Genomic DNA, 18,291 nt, shown 5'->3' with positions numbered 1-18,291 from the left:
CACGTGGAGCCCATCAAACAAGGTACGGAGATTGGGAGCCTGATAGCGCTGAGGTGCCTATAATTGGCGCTGGGGACGCTACACCTTAGTCATCTAGTGCGTGTCATCTCCCTCCAGTGCGCTCAATTACAGCGACTGCTAGCGCTGGGCTAGCTGGAAGCAGCGGTCCCGGTGCCGTCCTAGCGCTGGCCCTTGAGTGAAGCACGCAGTTCTGGTACGGAGAACGCACTCATTGGCCGTAATCTTATCGCTTCAGTTGGATCAACTCAACGCGACGCGGTTCGCATGAAACGTCATTGCTGAGGGCCAGATGCAGCCTCGCCATCCACCCGCCTGAATCTGACAACGCTGCGAATGCTGGATCTGCCAGTGCCCGCATTTCGCTTGCGATCATGGTGCGTCCTCAATTGCCTCCCCGTCTAGATCTAAGCTGAGCTGACCCTTTGCTGCAGCCCGCCTTCCAGGCCATCAACCTCGAGCCAGAGGAAAACATCGACGAGCAGATCGACACCACCAAAGAGCTCCATGTAAGTTGAAAACGTGGGATATGCTCTAATAGCACCAGTGCTCACACCTCGTGTAGGTCGATGAAGCCCTCAAGCGATTTCAGAATGCGCTGAAGCTCCACGCCCAAGGCTTGCGGTCCCGCGAAGCCGCCAGTGCTGCCTACGACGAGCTTTTCGAGTCGGAGATATTCAAATACCGAGAAGCGAAAACCGACTACGAGAGAGCAGAGCTACAGGCGAATGGGCAGGCGTCAACTTCAGCTCTCGAAGCATTTGCGGACGGACTCGATGTGGCCGCAGGCGGTGCTGACGGAGTGGCTGCCAGCCTGGCTCTTGCGCTTTACCTCTCCTATAAAAATCATGGGCAATTCTACTTGGATAAGCTGAAAGACAAACAAGCGGCAAGCCCCGAGTGGAGTAACAGACTCCAGATATACTATCGCAACGATGAGGGGAAGAAAGTTCTTGACAGTTGGACTGCGGCACTGGATCAAGATCCTTCAGATCCAGAACTATGGAGAAAGGTGGCAAGGTTTGCCGGCTCATTGAACAGCGGAAGAATCAAGCGATATTGCCTAGAGGCTGCAATAGAGCTAGATGACGATCCAGCTGTCATGGAAGTTGAGCCCCCTTCCATCGCAGAGAGTTTGGCTGGGGAGCAACTCAAGACCTACTTGAATCTTCTCGGCGACGAAATGGCACTGTCACACCCTGCTATGGGGCCCTGGCTAAAGAAGAAACTGCCAGCGCTTTTGCAACAACATGTTGACCCGATACCATTCTTACCAGACCCAACTTCGACACTCCTAGTACCAGCAGAACTGCAAAGGAGCGGCAAACTTCTACTTACCGACAGCGCCGATGAGACTGCTTCAGTGTCAAGCGACTTGCAGACCTCAGAAAAGCCCGTTGAATCATGGGCTGACCTTGGATTTGAACTCATGAAGTGTGCTGAAAATACAAAGGGCGCTTTGGAGATCTGCAGGTTGATCTTGGAAACAGCCAAACAGGATACGGATATGGAAGAATCGCGAGAGGGAGCCGCCGACGAACCCGAGAACGGCGCCTCTCCCGATGAGAAAAAAGCTACTTGTGAGAATGATGACAAAGGGAAGACGTCTGCAACACCGCCAGATTCGAAAGAGAGTCAATTGTCTGAGGCCGCTGATGACACCGCAAAAGGCGATGCGGCTCAAAAGGAGTCGAGTGCAACGCAGGCGGCCAGGAAGCGATCACAGTCTGCTGCAGGGCTACCAGATGGTGCGGATGAAGAGAATGTGACTGAAAAAAGAAGCAAGAGAGTCCGCAGGAGAGCAGAAACAGCCCAGGCTGCTGAAGAAGCCCCTGATCCGAATACGCTGATAGCGAATCAGCTACGCCCCTTTCAAGAGGCTGATCAACACCTTTTCACCATGGCAAAAAACATGCTCGAGGAGATTGGTGTGGAGGACAAAGAAACTTATGAATATTTAGACGAGATTCTGAACCTATGTGCCGCAGAAGACCGTTTGTCGTCTAAATGCACCCGTGTTGGGGCCAAGGACTTGCGCACTCTAATAACCGATTTCAAGGAAGATGTTGCAATGGTGTTCCTTAATAAAAAGGAGCAAGCAACTTTGGGACTTTCTTCTTTTTTAGAACATGCCAAAACTGGATCTCAAGACCAGGCCGTAAATGTTCCTTTCAATGAAGCCAAGGGCTTAAGAGATTTCGCCCAAAAGGTGGAAGAGAGACACGAGCGGATGACGAGTCACGATATTGTTTTTGAATGGATGAAAGCAATAAGCTCCAGTTACGCCTCCTTCAAATGGTCGGATGGTATGAAAACTTCGGTGGTTCAGATGCTGAATGCGGCCGACTCTTCTCTATACAGGCGCGTTTCGGAGGAGCTCAGTGGAAATCCCTCCCCCGAAGCTCTTGCCGACTTGGAATCCCTAATTTCCATGATATTTGAGCTGTACATCGATATTTACGAGCGAATCACCAACCCTAGCAGCGCTGTTGATTATGCAACTCGTATGGAGACCAAATACCGGCTCCAGCGATGGCTGGATATAGCATCGTCTTATGTGGGCTTGATGAACCGGCCTGCTGCGGATCCTCTATGTGTCAGATTTTTATGGGCATCCGTCATGGTGTCATCGCTCTCTGACAAACCGGTTCGAGAGCATATTCTCCTGCTGTGGACGTCTCTTCGTGATTTCCTAGCAGAAGAGGAAGTGGACACGCTGACGCTACCAAACAATGTAGTTATGCCGACGATTTCTCCCGCAGCCGCAGATCGGGAGATATCCAAGCTTACTACAATGGATTTCTTCCTCAGCCTCTTCCAGGAAGGGATGGAAAGCCCTGTCCACGTTATTGAAACGTTAGAGCCTGTTCTCAACCCGTCATCTGTCTGTGTATCTTCAGAGGACCATGATGTGACAGATGCCGATGCTTCTCCGTTGCCCGACGCAGAACAAGAAAAAGGCACGCAACGCATATCAGACTGCGCTACTCAAGGCATGCGTGACCTTTGGAAATTTCTGCGCAGTAGTAGCACGGAGCTAAGATTGTTTCTTTGGTCACGACTTGGCGACGCCTACGAAGCCATAAAATACACAACCAAGCGGTTTTCGTGTCACCTCAGGAGTATTGAGCTTATTGTGGCAGACTTGGAGAGCGAGAAGTATGCTAAGCTGCCGGATGAATCTCGTCTACTTCTGTACATGAGGACTTTGAAGTCTCTTGACGAGTTACTAATTCAAGCGTTAACATTGGCCTTGAACGACAGTTCTGCATTTGATATTATTGACGATGATCATCTCAGGTCAAGTTGTAGTGCTATCGCAAAGGTGAATTCCATCTTACATGTCGCATTCTTGTGTGAGGATGAGATAAAGATTGGAGTCAAAACAGCGCCGTCTTCAAATTCCACTTTCCAGTCTCTCATCACCAAGCTACGAGAAATGCAAGTACGCACTTGGTGTCTTCAATTTACCATGTTCAGGGCAGGTTTGCCTCTACAGAATCCCATTGCTCCGGAGAAGGACCTGGCAGACTTTCTTGCCGCCATTCATCAAGTTATTGGTCTCCGAAAATGCTGCAAAGCGTCTAACAAGATCTTCCTCAAAGTCATGCGCATGGAGCTTCTCCAGAATAAAAATATTGAGAATTGGGAAGATTATCTGGGGCAAGTGGTTTATGATCTTTACGGACTCAAGCTTGGAGTGGGAGTGTGGGAAGTTCAAGACCATGGCTGTCCCCATGAGAAGCTCGAGAAGCGTCAGACGATGCAGCTCGTGGAAAAGGTAATGATTCTGGCAAACCGTATGCCGATGAAGGACCTTTTGAAATCGGACCTCAAGGCCGCGATTGAACATATGCAACAGACCATCGGACAGCCAAAATCTACGCCGCAAATGATCCATAACCTGCGCAACTTCACCGAACTTGTGAAGAAACCCATCCATCCCCTTCGACTCTATCAAGCGTTGGTTGGAGAGGTGTCGGTGGATGCAGTATCAACAAACACACCAGAAGCTGCGCTGGCCAAGCACGGCTGGTTTTTCTTACTTGGGATGATAGCATTGACCAAGTTCAAAGCTGTAGACCTAAATCGACGACAGACACCAGGCGCAACAGACGATCTTCGTATTGGAGCGACTTTCCTAAGGCTGCAGCTGCAGTTTAGCTCCGATAGCTGGGAATCGTGGTTCCGACTAGCTGAATGTTTTGACTACGATCTAGACGAAGCTGTGCTATGGACGGCCGATAAGATGAACAAAGATCGGGCGGAACTGGTTAAGTTCCAGCGAAATGCTATCCACTGTTATACGCTTGCTTTGTCTCATTCTAGGTATCAAGACATAGAGGGTAAAGATGAAGACCCCTTACATGACCTATATCATAAGTTCGGAATGCGGTTGTATGCTTCTAGTCGAGAGCCGTTTGCTATGGAGCCATTTCAGCATTCCGATCAGGAACGATTCTTTATTCAGAACATGGGAGCTGGGACGTTCAAAAGGATATTACATGAACAAATGACAGAGTACAAGGTGTGGAAGTTTGCTGCCAAGATGTTCAGAATGGCTATGGAACGCAGGCCCGGCAACTGGAAGTAAGTATTGAATGGACGAGGCTGGACTGATGATTTCAAAGGTGCTTACAATGGATTAGGAACCCCTATATGCTGGCCAAGTGCTATTGGAAGATGTATCAGACGCCAGAAGAACAACTCGATAGCAAAGATTTGCACAGCAGAGTCGAGATGACGACGCTGCTCAAGGCGCTGAAGGACGCGGTAAACGTGGCTTACAACGCGAGGAAATCTCGAAGCAGTGACCCAATCCTAGAGCCGCATTATAAGATTGTGTCGATTGTACACAAACTCGTAATGCGAGGCGATCTACCCGCCAAGGAAGCTGCCGAATTGCTATCAGAACAGCCGTTTGGCGTGCAGTTCAAAGCGGATGATATCTTTGCTTCGTTTACAGAGCCCGAAGATTGGGAAGAATACATTATCCCAAGCCTTGTGAAGCTCAAGGAGAAGGATAAGTCTAATTGGCAACACCGCATTGTGGCGCGCCATGCCAGAATACTGTTTGACGAGGCTAGCATGGAGCAAGTTAGTGACATCAAAGTGGCAGCTCGGGCAGCTTTTGCAATCTTGAAAGAAAACATGTTCACCAAGACAATGGTGATGAATGTGTGGAAATGCGATGCTGAGCGTCCAGGCCGTCACCACGTTTTCACTGAACAATACGTACGATTTATGACAAAACTGCTCGTGGTCATGTCAGATAAGACAAATCTGGAGCAACTGCTTCGCCGTCTACGGAAAAAAGGAGCAGATTTCTATCACTTTGTTGACCTATGGCAGTCTTGCTGTAACGCGTATCTCAAGCTTCTCAGAGAGGCACACAACATTCCACATCTTACAGACGACACATTTAAGGCTCTCTCTACCGAAGAATTCGAGATTTTCAGTGAAAGAATCACGGAGTGGGCTGCTCGCGACGAGGCGAATGTGCCAGCGTTCAACTGCATGAAAGAGGCCATTGAACTAAAGAAACTCAACGCCAATCTGATGAAGGCTGCTGGAATCGACGATTTAATCAACGATTGTTACTCTAAGATTTACGTAGATGTGGCTGGCACATTACCGGGCCAAGAGCCAAGTAAAATTATCGAGGAACGCAACCAGGCGAAGGAGCTTGCGGCCAAGCTTGAAGCTGAGGCTGCTGCCCAAGCGGATGCCAACAAGCAAACCAGCTCTCTCAGCAACATACTCAATCCCCCAAGCACTCATGAGAGCCTTGCCGGCACTGCAACGCCGCTGGAAGGAGAAAAATCCGAAGCAGCGCCACGAACTCGCAGGGTTGGAGTTCGAAGGCCAGACGTTCTTCGCAAGGCGGAGCAAGCTGTTGCCCGCTCCATGGAAGCTCCAAAGTCAGCTCACCCTAGGAGCCGAGTGGGTAGCATGTCAAGCGGCAAACGTGGAAGCCAGACGCCGAATGTTGGTGCTAGTGACGCCGACAGCGACGAAGAAGGGCCAGAAACGCAAATCAGAAGAGAGGAGGCAGGGGAAGATACTGACATGCCCGACACTCACTACGAGGAGGATGGCCATGATGGTGATGGTCACGATGACTCCAAGATTGAGGAGGACAAGGAAGAGCTTGAGAGCGATGAGGCGCCAAGTCTCGTCGATTCTGCTGATGAGAGCGACCTTAGCGACGTTCCAGACGATTATGAAGAAGACGTCCCGCCAAGTTTGATGTTCCCACACCTAGGCCGAACTATCCAAAGCGGCGAAACTAGTGGAGAAGATGCTGATAGCGAGAGCGAAGGCGATGAGGAAGAGGATGAAGATGAAGAAGAGCATGGCGATGATGAAGCCGAAGAGGCTGAAGAGGCTGAAGAGGGCGAAGAAGAACACGAGGGCGATGACAGCAAAGATATCCACGACGATGGCGGAGAGGAAGAGGAAGAAGGGGATGAAGAAGAGGAAGAAGAAGAACATGACGATGACACCGAGATGGCGGAGCCGCATACTCCGCAGCGGAATGAGGACGAATCTGTAGATATGGGAACGTAAGCAGGATTGATTTTGTTAGGGGGAAAAGAGCTCGGTATATACATATGCTTTTGGGAAAGAAGAGAAAGTGGTTACCTGTTCTACTGGATTTTATTAGTTATTGTAAGGGCTTTTCTACGGTAGAGCTTTCTAAAGAAGGAAAAGTGCCTTTATTTGCTATTTGGATTGGGCTAGCGGAAGGTGGGCGTGGTTTAGGATGCGTATGTTTTGATTTAGATATGTTATTCTTTTTGGGCGTAGGGGTCAAGAATATCATACATTGTCTTTCAAATAGCTTCACTTTAATTGTATGGTGCTATGCCGTATTGAATAACTCGCAGTTTTTGACTTATCAACTTTTGAGTATGAAAGCGAATTTATCAGATATAAAGAGAATAGCAAAATATCCGTTCCCAAAATTCGACATAAACGAGGTACATTACACCTAAACACCTCATTTAATATTCCCTTTTCTTATTACGCCCATTTTTTTTTTTTGCAACCAAAGCTTTTCGATTAGCCCTCCTCCTCATCCATGTTGTCTCTTCTCCTCTTTGGTCCGGCAGCTTTGCCCTTGCCCTTTCCTCCTTTACCCTTGCTCTCAAGGAAGGCCTTCATCTCTCCTCGGACTGTTCTCAGAGCCTCCTCAACTCTGCTCTGGAAAGCCATGACTTCCTCCTTCTCAGTTGGGTATTGGTCCAGCTCCTTGCCGAGTGCCGCCTCAATACGCTGATAAATCTCAACGTCGTACTGCGTGACAATGCTGATGGCGATACCGGATTTACCGGCACGAGCTGTTCGACCGACACGATGGATATATGTCTTGGAGTCTTGGGGGAGATCATGGTTGAGCACCACGTCGACGGCTGGGATATCTAAACCACGAGCGGCGACATCGGTAGCTACGAGAATCTCGCGGGATCCGCCCTTGAACTTGTTCAGAGCGCCAAGTCGAGCTGATTGTGAGAGCTGTCCGTGAAGAGGGATGGCGCCGAAGCCAAGAGTTCGTAGGAGAATAGCTATCCTCTGGGCCTCAAAGACTGTACGTGTGAAAATAATAATGGACTTTCCGGCAAACTCATTGACAAGGTAAATGAGATATGTGTCTTTCCGCTTATGGGGCACGAAAACGTAATGCTGAAGCAGAGTCGAGACAGTCTGGTACTTGTTTGAGCTGACGCTGACGCGAGCGGGATCTCGCAAACTGGCTCTCTGGAGACTCTCGACCTTGGAGCTCATGGTGGCTGAGAAGAGATAGGTCCGGCGCTCACGGGGGATGAACTTGAGAATCTTGTCGATACTAGGACCAAAGTCCATGTCCAGCAGGCGATCAGCCTCGTCCATAACCAGGTACTTGAGGGATCGCAAAGAGAAGCCCTTTGTCTTTTCCAGGTGGTCCACCAGTCTACCGGGAGTCGCAACGATGATGTGAGGCTTCTTTCCAAGCGCAATGGCCTGGGGAACCATATCCAGACCTCCGACAATGACGGCACATCGCAACGAGATGAGGGCTCCCAGGGCTTCGAAAGACTGTCCGATCTGAGCGGCAAGTTCTCGGGTCGGCGCAAGAACGAGTCCAAAGTACGGCTGAGGCTTCTCGAGCAGAGCCTGTAATATGGGCAAAGCGAAAGCAGCAGTCTTTCCGCTACCGGTTTCGGCGAGGCCAATGACGTCGCGGCCTTGGAGGGCGACGGGGATGGATTTCGCTTGGATGGACGTGGGGTGCTTGTAGTTGAGAGACTCGCAGGCTTCGCACAGCGCATCTACAACGCCCTACGAGAATTGTAAGTCTGATGTTGACGCTAATCACGGTGTACACAACTGATCTGATGCACCCATGCTGTCTTATACATACCAATTCTTTAAACGTCTTTGGCTCCTCTGGCGCATCTGCAGCATCGGCCGTGGAAGCAACATCGAGAGTCACGGATTCTTCTTCGGTGTGAGGATCGGGAGACTGCTGGGAAGCAGTGGCTTCAGCTGGTTCACGCCGAGCAGGCGCGCCGTTGGCCACCTTTTGTCTTTTTGAGCCGTTCATCGTTTGCTGTGAAGATTTGCTTTGAGATCAAGAACCAAAAAGATGAAGCTTGTTCAGCAACTTTTTTCTGGGCTCGGCTCTTGCAGCAGCAAATCAGGACGCAGCAAGATCAACCCCTGTCAAAAAGTGTTCGATATGCACAACAAGTGGAGGCCTTGCAGGGGTGCGAGAAGAAAATATGTAAGTATCGGGTTGGGCTGCCAGAATGAAGCTCGCAATATCACTATCACGAACCGTTTTTATTGCTGCAGTTTTTTGGTGTGGGAGCCCAGAGTAAATGTTAGTGCCCTCCAAGCGCGGAACAATCTTTGATGCGCTTAAGCGAGTGTCTAAAAAAATTTGGTGGGGCAGGCATGGCAGCGATAAGCTCTTATCGCCAAGCATACTGAACTTTTTTTTCTTCGTCTGGTTAGTTGGAAGAGCATCACTCAATTGGACATCTCAACTGCTGGTTTTTTGGGCAGCTACAAGATCAATTAAGCCATGGCGAAGCGAAGAGTCAAGAAGCGAACCCACATGGGGGCCAACAACCCCCAGCCTGCGTCGGCCGGACATGCCTCTGCCCGTGATCCCAAGAGCATGGTCATCAGAATAGGCGCTGGAGAGGTCGGTTCAAGCATCAGCCAGCTCGCATCGGATGTTCGAAAAGTCATGGAGCCGGGGACTGCCAGTCGGTTAAAGGAGCGGAGGAACAACCGGTTGAAGGACTATGTTGTCATGTGTGGCCCATTGGGAGTGACGCATCTGCTGCTCTTTTCGCGATCAGAAGGAGGAAACACGAATATGAGAGTTGCTTTGGCGCCTCGGGGACCGACACTGAATTTCCGAGTCGAGAAGTACTCTCTCTGCAAAGATATCCAGAAGATCCAGAGACATCCCAAGGGCATGGGAAAGGAGTTCCTTTCTGCTCCTCTGGTAAGAATGCTGCTTGCACAACGGAGACTGAGTCGCGAACTAACGAGCACCAGCTGGTCATGAACGGATTCTCTCGGCCTGATGCCTCGGCCAAATCAAAGGTCCCTAAGCATCTCGAATCATTAGCCACCACCGTTTTCTCATCCATGTTCCCCCCGATCAACCCCCAAGCTACACCAATCAAGTCGATTCGCAGAGTGCTGCTCCTGAACCGAGAGCAGTCCAAGGAGGACGACGGCACCTTTATTATCAACTTTAGACATTACGCCATCACCACGCGACGATCTGGCGTTTCAAAACAATTACGCCGCATCAATGCGGCCGAACAGTTCCTCGGCACCAAGACCAGCCGACGAAGCCAAATGCCCAACCTGGGAAAGCTAGAGGACATCGCAGACTACATGATTGGCGGCGAAGGCGGCGATGGATATGTCTCTGATGCGACAAGTGGCAGCGAGGTTGATACCGATGCTGAGGTTGAAGTTCAAGAGACTGCCTCACGAAAGGTTTTGTCCGCCAAGGCCCGTGCTGCTGCCGCGGAGAACGGCCAAGATGATGAACTCGAAGAAGGCAACGTAGAAAGACACGTAGTGAAGCTCGTTGAGCTGGGACCTCGCATGCGTCTGCGCTTGACCAAGGTCGAGGAGGGTATGTGCTCGGGTAAAGTCATGTGGCATGAGTACATTAACAAGTCGGCTGCGGAGATCAAGGAGCTTGAGAAGCGATGGGAGAAGAGGACACAAGAGAAGGAAGCACGACGACGCGAGCAAAAGGCCAACGTGGAGAAGAAGAAGGCGGCAAAGGCAGCCCAGAAGGCGGCGAACAAGGGCGGAAAGGGTGACGAGGACGAGGACGAGGACGAGGACGACTATGAGTATTACAGCGATATGGATGTGGACGAGCTTGACAGCGAGGGCTTGGCTGGTGACGCTGAATTCAAGGTCAACGAGCAGAGGGAGGAGGACGGCGAGTGGGAGGATCAGGAAGAGGAGATTGGTAATAACTAAAGGGCGATATTTATAGGGCGGTCCAAGGATATCCTTGTTTTCTAATGTCTGGGGAGAAGGCATTTTGCACGAAACATGTTATGGCGCTTGGGTGTTTTATTTTCAGTCAAAACAGCTGCAAGTTTATTACGTATATATCTTTTGCTGCCACTTTTTTTTCCGCTAGAAATATCTCTGTTGTGATATTGTGATATGGCTTGATGAAGAGGGACGCGGTATAAGCATCCTGCATACTTCGTGATGCCCGTAACAGTCTACTTGGCTCGTGAATGGGATCATATCTAATTTCTAGGCTGATTATCTTCAATAACAAACATTTTTATTCTACATCAGACAGATACTAATGGAACATTCCACAACGATCTCGGACCCTGACTGCCCTCCATCAATTTATTAACAGGCTCTTCGCCCTCTTGCAATATTCTCCATCTCCACGCTTTAATAGCTGGTCGATCCAAGCCAACCCCTTCTATCACATCTACAACCCAATTGCCTATACTGGGGAGGAACTTGAACGCATGTCCGCTGCCCCCTGTGGCGCACATGAGGCCCTCATGCCTGGGAACGCGGTCGATAACGTAGTGGTTATCGAAAGAGTCGGTATACCAGCACAACCTAGTCTCTGCGATGTAGATGCCAGAATTTCCCAGTTCGGGGAGATATTCTTCCAAGAACTTGGTGACGACTTGGTGAGCCTGCTGTGGAACTTGCGTGATTGCGTCGTTGCTACTCCATTTGGTCACTGGCACGCTGCGTTCTCGGCCATCGGACTGTACTTGGGGATTTGTGTATTTTGTTCCACGATATCCAATCTTGAGCACGCCGTTTTGGTCAACAGGGAAGCCGTAAAGGCCGCCATCCGCGCCATGATCGCGCATATTAAATGACCAAGAAGGGAAGCGGGAGTGATGGAAGCGTTTGCGGAGAGGAGATGCTTCTGGTATGTGAAGCATAAAAACAGAACCTGCAGTCGTTTCGCAGAGAGAATCGAGAGATGGCAGCAGTGAAGGAGTCCAGCCACCGCAGCAGAGAATGGTGAGGGCTGCTGAATGGGATTTACCATCTGCTGTGACGATGCCGGTAATGATGCTGTTGGTAGAGGGTGAGACAGATGAGCGGTGTATAAAGGAAGTAAGTCGTCCTGATTCGGCGCCGAGAATGAAACGAACGCCGAGCCTCTTCGCCTTATAGAGAGCAAAACGACAGGCTTTATCGGCAAGGACGAAGCCGCCGGTGGTGTCCAAGACGCCGAGAACATGCTTATCAAAGGGCTGGAGAGCAGATGTGAAGCCCTGTTGGGAGGCGAGCTTGATATCCCGTTGTTCGTTGTTTATGAGCTGCGTGCCGTGATGACCGGCTAATTCCATGTTTTCAACGGTAGCTCGTTCAAATTCCGGCAGTGTATCGGCATCGCTACAGGTAAGATGGCCGTTTTGGATGAAGAAGATGTCACTTGAAGTCATTCCAGGAGGGAGAAGTGTATCATCTTCACTGCTGCTCTTGAGTTCTTCGTTCCAAGCTGCCCAAGCAGAGAGGGCTTCGGTGCTGAGATCTTGGTATTCGGTCTGAGAGCCATAAGCTGAGCGAATGATTTTATTGATGTCTGAATATAATAGTTTAGATAAGATGAGCTTGACTGAGATGGTATGTACGGAATAACGGACCAGAAGACGCAGAGTCGCAGCCAGCATCGTAAGAGTATAGAGTCTTGTGATACGGCTGTTTATCAAAGACTGTAATGTTGGAGTATCCTCGTTGAGCGAGATGGAGGGAGGTGCTTAGACCAAAGATGCCAGCTCCGATGATGATGATGGGAGAATCTTTGGCGAGTGGTGGAGGAGAAGTCATTTTGGGGGGATAATAAGAGAGAAGATGGGACGGTATCGCTGATACTGGCTTTGGATGACTGATTACATGTGTTTGATTGATGGTTGATGGGATCGGAGGCAGGTGTAAGACGCAAATGCGTGATTAGCCTAATGTAGGGAAATGATCCGCGGGGAAATAGAGCTTATTAATAAATGACACTGATCATATACAGAATTATCTCAGAATCAAATTCATGCGGCACCATGCGACTTGCCAATTAAACGTAAATAAAATGGCCCATCAGTCTTAACTAAGGTATAGTTATACATTTATCAGAACTTGCAGCCATGCCAAGAAAAATAAGGCTATTGACAATGCTAAGCACCTATTTACGCACTTGATGAGTATTACTATTCATTATATAAAGCATTCGTGAGCTACTAACGTCTGCTATACAACTTATATGTTAACCGTCTTTTGTCTCAGTACAATTTCCTATTTAGGTAATTCCATTTACGGCAACTTGCGCCCAGCTTGAGACATCTCAGCAGTCAACAACATCATTCATCTTCACCCCTTTTGTATACATCTATCGCTAACAGTAAATAAAAACCCATATATTTTATGCCCAATCTCAATCTTTCTCCACATCCTTTCATCTAAACCTCATTCACCGGTGACACCGGCTTCCCCTCCCTCCTCCACCTCAACACATTCTCAAAACTCTCCCTCTCAGCCCTCCAAAGCGCCTCCTCCGTCGCGCCCCCCATATGCGGCTGCAACACCACCTTATCGCTCGTCCTAAAGTACTCATGTACATTCGGCTCATCGCTGAAAACGTCCAGTCCCGCCCTCGCCACTTTGCCGCTCTCCAGCGCCGCAATCAGCGCTTCTTCATCCACCACGGGGCCTCGTGCCGTGTTAATAAGAAAGGCGCCGTCCTTCATGAGCTTGAACTGGTCGTGCGACATGAGATTCCTTGTTGCTTCTGTGAGGGGGCAGTGTATCGATACCACATCTGCCTGTGATAGTAGCTCCTCCAGCGAAGAGCAGTATTCAACCTGATATGCCTCCTCAACCTCCTTGCTGAGCCTCTTCCGGTTGTAATACTTAATCTTCATGTTGAAAACTCTTGCCTTCTTGGCCAGATACTTGCCGATGCTCCCCATCCCCACGATACCCAGCGTCTTCCCCGTAGGATCTGGGGTCGCCATATTGCCTCCATACCACCCACCCGCCCGAACATGCCTCTCCGCCACAGAAGTATTCCTCACAACAGACAGAATAAACCAAATCGTCATGTCGGCCGTAGCCTCAGCCACCGCATCAACGGTGTTGCAGAACCATATGCCCTGGCTCGTCATCCACGAAACGTCAAACTCGTTGTATCCCGCCCACAGGGAAGCTATCACGCGGCAGTGAGGCACCATGGCCGACAGCAGCTCTTCGTCCACGGGTATGAAGTTGTGCGATTCAGACAGGCAGATTAATGCATCGAATGGACCGGACTGGGAGATGACGCGAGGGAGCTCCTCGATGAGTTCTTGCCGATGAGAGGCTTGAAGAAACTGAGTAGCATCATGATGTGAGTGATTTTCATGATTGATGAATGGATGAGTTGATCAAGTAGCCACATACATGGAGATTCAATTCATTTTTTACATTTTCAATGTACTCATCGCTGAGATGATGCACCTTTCCCAGAACCGCCACGCGGGGCTTCTTCTCATTCGCCATGACACTCGTCCACAATTCGCGCAATACTGCGAGATATGAAAAAAGAAAATAGTGATATCAATTACTTCAAGGGCTTCAAAAAGAACAATGAAATGATTAATTAATTTCCTCTTTTTTTTTTCTCGTCTGAAAGAAGCACAACAAAGTTGATATAGGTGGAAGAGAATAACCATATATGACAAAGAGTCAATAAAATCTCCACAGTAAACCAGCAATAAATACTCTCAGCCACAAACGCCCCAACATTTTAAATCTCCGACTGAGGGGCCATAGGGCGTCATTCCCAAGAGGGCGCATCCCACTATAACATGTATTCATGAGTAGTGCATTTTAACTTGCGCAGTCTGTGTCACACCGAATCAGAGCGTTGCGCGCTTACGTTACTCGATCAGCATCCTTTTGACATGCGCCCTTTGAACCACATGTTATTTAATTGAAAGCTACATTGTGGCGCACCGATGAAACAGGCGCAACTAACATACTTTTATATCCAGCAACCATCAGCGAATTCTCAAAATTACTAGTAGCATTTCACAAGTTACAAGACAATGTGCACAAAACAAAAGTTGGTGTCAAAGTTGGAATAATATTCCGTCGCTGCGCTATGTGCTAAAGCTCCTAGTGACTATATAGGTAGCGTCATATAGTATTTACAAGCCATGTGTAGCCGAATGCAAACTTCATCTCTTTCAAATCATAACTTTCATAGGGTAAAATCATATACATTCCAGCCCCCCTTTTTTTCTTCTCTCTTCTCCAGCTTATTTCTGAGCCCAGCCCAGACGCTTGTTGCCAAGGTCAAAGACAACCAGGGCAGCCTTGATGGCGACATCACCGAAGATGCTGATGCCAATGCCGTCGTTGCTCTGGAGACCACCAAAGCAGGTGTTGCCAGAGACGGGGGCAAAGTTGATCAAGCTACCAGGGACGGTGATCTTGGAGCTGCCAACAGCAAAGGTGAATGAGGGAAGGTTCTCGTCGCAGTCGAAGGTGTAACCCTCCTGGGAGTCGTCGTACTGAGCAGATGAGACCTGGCCGTAGTAGGCATCGACAATGGTGTCATCGAGGAGGAGCAAGGTGGTGCCGGTGTCAGCAATGCCGTCAGTGGAGTGCTTCTTGGTCGAGCCGCTGCCGATGGCATATGAGGCGGAAGTGAACTCCCAGAAGCCGTTGGCGGTGCTGATGGGAACATAGCTGATAGAGCCAGAGGCAAGGCTGGTGTCAATGAAACCGAAGTTGTAGCTGCCACCTATTTGTTTTCACTCGTGTTAGTTTAACTCGTATCAAGCAGTGATGATGTGAAGGGGGAGAAGAAAGGGGGGTTGCATACTGGCTTGGTGGTTCAGGTCAGCAGTGAAAACGGGCTGAGCCAGCTTGGAAGAAGCGTTGGAGAACCAGGTCTTCTGCTGCTTGGGGGAGACGGTGTTGATGCTGTCCAGGGCAAGACCGAGGAGGCCGGAGTTGGAGGTATCCGAGACAAACTCGGAAGAGACCTTGGTGGCAGACTCGACAGCCTGGCCAGTGACGGAGAAGCCTCCAACGGAAACGGTGTCGGTGTAAACATCACCGCTAGAGCTGCTGCCGTCACCGTATGAGATGGTCCAGCTGTATCCAGAGAGCTTCTTGGAGGTAGAAGACTTGGTGGGGTTGTAGAGAGTGTGTCCCTTGGACTGAGACGAGGGAGTCTCGGAGCTGAAGACCCACAGATCGGAAGAGCCAGTGTCGAAGTCCAGGGGCAGGACCTGAGCAGGAGTGCCAATGGAGACGTTGGTGATGTACTCATCGTCCTCAGAGTCACTGGGGTGGTTGGGAGCAGAGCCGGTCTGGCGTCTGGCGAGCTTGGCGGCCTTGTGCTGGGCAACGTTGTTCTTGAGGTTCTCGCTGATGGGAGCGCCGAACTTCTTCTTGGCCTTGTAGAGGGCGCTGGGTCCGTGAGGAGCGTGGTTGGCGTTGTAAATCACCGGCACGGAGATGGTCTTCTGCTGTCCCTCAGCGGGGAGAGCCGCAGCCATGCCGCTGGCGGCGAGGAAGGAAACGAGGAAAGCACCAAAGGTCTGCATTTTGATGGTTGTTGAGATGAATGTTGCTCAGGACTCGACTGGACTTGATGTCTTGAAGGCTGATGAGGAAAGAAGCTCCAGCACCAGATCGAGGGGAAGGCGTAGACTCTTTATATCCATCGAGACTCACTTATCAACCCATCCTCGAGGCTGAAGATGCCATTGATGCGGTCAATGGCTAGAGATCATGGACGGCTCCAAAAGCATGGTTTAGGAAGGTGAATTTGCGCCATCATCCTGGAACTTTACACACGCGCTGGGGCTCGGTGATGGGAAGAGGAGTCGGCATGATGGAATGGCCGCAGCATCCAACTACCTATTGCACCCACAAGCATCTAACCTGTTCTAAAGGACTTTTCTTTTCTTCAGTCAAGTATTATGCTTTACTATTTTACAGTAAATGTACTTTTGCTGATCCTTGCTGGTGATATTGCTGGTACCCAGTGAACTGCAAAACTAACAAAGTAGGCAGAAGCTTGTGGGGTGTACGATAGCCCACTGAAGCTGGTGAAGTTGCCGCGGGGCTGCTGGCGAATGAAACCATCGAGTCCAGGGGGGTAGGAATGTGTCCTAGCCCAGAGAGTGAAGCCAGCCGAGTGCGTATTACCGTTTCTGCCTTTCTTTCCTGCGGACCGGAACCTTTGTCGATCACGTATCTTGCAGCGTCCTAAGATAGAAGTCGAGCGCCTAGTTTCAATGGCCAGAGGTGCTTGTTTAGAGCCGGCGCAACGTGGCGGATTCCAGAGAGGCATAGCACAGGCTCTTTTTTGAACAATGGTCCTCGCCACGGTGACCAGGCCCCCCCGTCCAATCCGGGGTCGTTCTAGATAGCCCGTGCGGCTTTAACGGCGAGGCTCAGCAGTTAGAGCGGCTCTCGAGGACAGTATGTATGAGTATGCACCTACCGCAGCGCTCTGGTGCCGATCCTGCTCTATCAGGTGGTAGCAATAGTCCGTGTCTGTACATCCAGAGAATGCCCTGGACCCGCATCGCTCCGCCGTAGTGTCTAGCTTCAGTGCGACGATGCTGATCCGGAGAGAGACGATGGGACTAGCCCGGCTTCCACAAGCGGTCTTGCAGTGATATTCGCCGTGAGCCACCACCAAGATGGAAACAAAGATGTTGTTTGGCTTCCTCCAAGACCAGCCATCACCTGTCTGTCTCGCTCGCACTCAAGCATTGGGGCTCGACACCCTTTCCCGGATCGATGCCGTGCTCTGTATAAGCACAGCACTAGTGGGATCAACTGCCAAGGCTACGAATCAAGTTTAAACCTGTAGTTAATGTTAATCTCCCAACCCATCAATCAGAGGCGCCTGATGACCTGTAGAAGCCCCGATGCGGGGGGGCCTCGCTTGGCTGCCTCGGGACTCTTGGCTGGCGCTGCATCAGCTTGGCAGCCGGCACTTGGGCGTGGGAACTTGTGCCAGAATCGCCATCTGCCATCTTGGGCACTGCACGCAAAGGTTCGTTACAGCGGGCTCAAGCCCAGAGCGGCATGTCCAAAGCCCTGCCCGGAAGCCTAAGGGCGCCTCTTGCCTACTACCGGACAGGGGCTAAAGAAGCACAGAGTCGCTAGAAGCCTTGGAGACCCTTGTCTGAGCCGGATATTCGGCATGGGGGCTGACTAGCCGTAGAATCTGGAGCGTGACGACTTGGGCGGCATGTTGATGGCCATGATTGGCTGTGTTGAGAGGCAGGCCGGAGCGAGGAGACGCGGCACCGGCCGAAGCGTGCTGGGCAGCGCTGATAGTGTTTTCATGCAGCAGCGCCGTGTATACAGTGCAGTATTATGCAATGGAGAGAGAGTACGGAGTATGTAGGTAGATATGGATAGTATCTACAGTAGCTACAGTAGGTAGATAGCCATTACGAGAAAAGAAGCTGGAGGTTGCTCCCAAAGCTCGATTCACGTGACTGGGGCAGGCCTGAGATCCTTCAATGCGAGACCTGCCCGTCTCGTTGCGATCGTCCCGCGCCAACAGCCGGGCACAGCCACTGGCTACTGCTGTCTTTTTCTTTTTTTTCTCTCCCTTTTCTTTCTCTTCTTCTTTCTTCCTCATCCATACACAATGCGAGCATCGTCAACCGTCGTTGAACCGTCGTCGGAAAATATTCTCAGCTGCCAAGCTGCCAAGCTGCCAAGCTGACAGTCGAT

The 18,291-nt window shown here is 50.3% G+C and overlaps 6 protein-coding genes across 6 annotated transcripts; 2 read left to right on the top strand and 4 right to left on the bottom strand.

Moving 5' to 3' along the window:
- Positions 1-271: 271 nt before the first annotated feature.
- Positions 272-6,906, top strand: HIR3 (Histone transcription regulator 3). Its single transcript, XM_024902423.2, has 4 exons — positions 272-395; positions 453-527; positions 584-4,608; positions 4,668-6,906. Exons 1-4 carry the CDS (start codon positions 393-395, stop codon positions 6,586-6,588), a joined length of 6,024 nt encoding a protein of 2,007 aa, XP_024763318.1. The 5' UTR covers positions 272-392; the 3' UTR covers positions 6,589-6,906.
- RRP3 (ribosomal RNA processing protein) lies at positions 6,675-8,727 on the bottom strand. The gene is made up of 2 exons (XM_024899669.2): positions 8,423-8,727; positions 6,675-8,340 (listed from the first exon to the last, which is right to left on the bottom strand). The coding sequence occupies exons 1-2, from the start codon at positions 8,603-8,605 to the stop codon at positions 7,084-7,086; spliced, it is 1,440 nt and encodes a 479-aa protein (XP_024763317.1). The 5' UTR covers positions 8,606-8,727; the 3' UTR covers positions 6,675-7,083.
- Positions 8,728-9,029: 302 nt separating this feature from the next.
- Positions 9,030-10,738, top strand: TrAFT101_002196 (uncharacterized protein). The gene is made up of 2 exons (XM_024905088.2): positions 9,030-9,520; positions 9,574-10,738. The coding sequence occupies exons 1-2, from the start codon at positions 9,089-9,091 to the stop codon at positions 10,525-10,527; spliced, it is 1,386 nt and encodes a 461-aa protein (XP_024763316.1). The 5' UTR covers positions 9,030-9,088; the 3' UTR covers positions 10,528-10,738.
- Positions 10,739-10,856: 118 nt separating this feature from the next.
- Positions 10,857-12,471, bottom strand: TrAFT101_002195 (uncharacterized protein; the record flags this gene model as incomplete). The annotated part of the gene is made up of 2 exons (XM_024902422.2): positions 12,192-12,471; positions 10,857-12,130 (listed from the first exon to the last, which is right to left on the bottom strand). Exons 1-2 carry the CDS (start codon positions 12,373-12,375, stop codon positions 10,857-10,859), a joined length of 1,458 nt encoding a protein of 485 aa, XP_024763315.2. The 5' UTR covers positions 12,376-12,471.
- Positions 12,472-12,776: 305 nt separating this feature from the next.
- TrAFT101_002194 (uncharacterized protein) lies at positions 12,777-14,230 on the bottom strand. The gene is made up of 2 exons (XM_024899619.2): positions 13,975-14,230; positions 12,777-13,904 (listed from the first exon to the last, which is right to left on the bottom strand). Exons 1-2 carry the CDS (start codon positions 14,071-14,073, stop codon positions 12,996-12,998), a joined length of 1,008 nt encoding a protein of 335 aa, XP_024763314.1. The 5' UTR covers positions 14,074-14,230; the 3' UTR covers positions 12,777-12,995.
- Positions 14,231-14,834: 604 nt separating this feature from the next.
- Positions 14,835-16,133, bottom strand: TrAFT101_002193 (uncharacterized protein; the record flags this gene model as incomplete). Its single annotated transcript, XM_024909649.1, has 2 exons — positions 14,835-15,322; positions 15,404-16,133. The coding sequence occupies 2 exons, from the start codon at positions 16,131-16,133 to the stop codon at positions 14,835-14,837; spliced, it is 1,218 nt and encodes a 405-aa protein (XP_024763313.1).
- Between the last annotated feature and the right edge of the window lie 2,158 nt (positions 16,134-18,291).

Source organism: Trichoderma asperellum, chromosome 1 (genome assembly GCF_020647865.1).
Source record: "Trichoderma asperellum chromosome 1, complete sequence".
Lineage (NCBI taxonomy): Eukaryota > Fungi > Ascomycota > Sordariomycetes > Hypocreales > Hypocreaceae > Trichoderma > Trichoderma asperellum.
The sequence above is the reverse complement of the archived record's forward strand: the minus strand, read 5'-3'. Positions and strand labels throughout refer to the sequence as shown.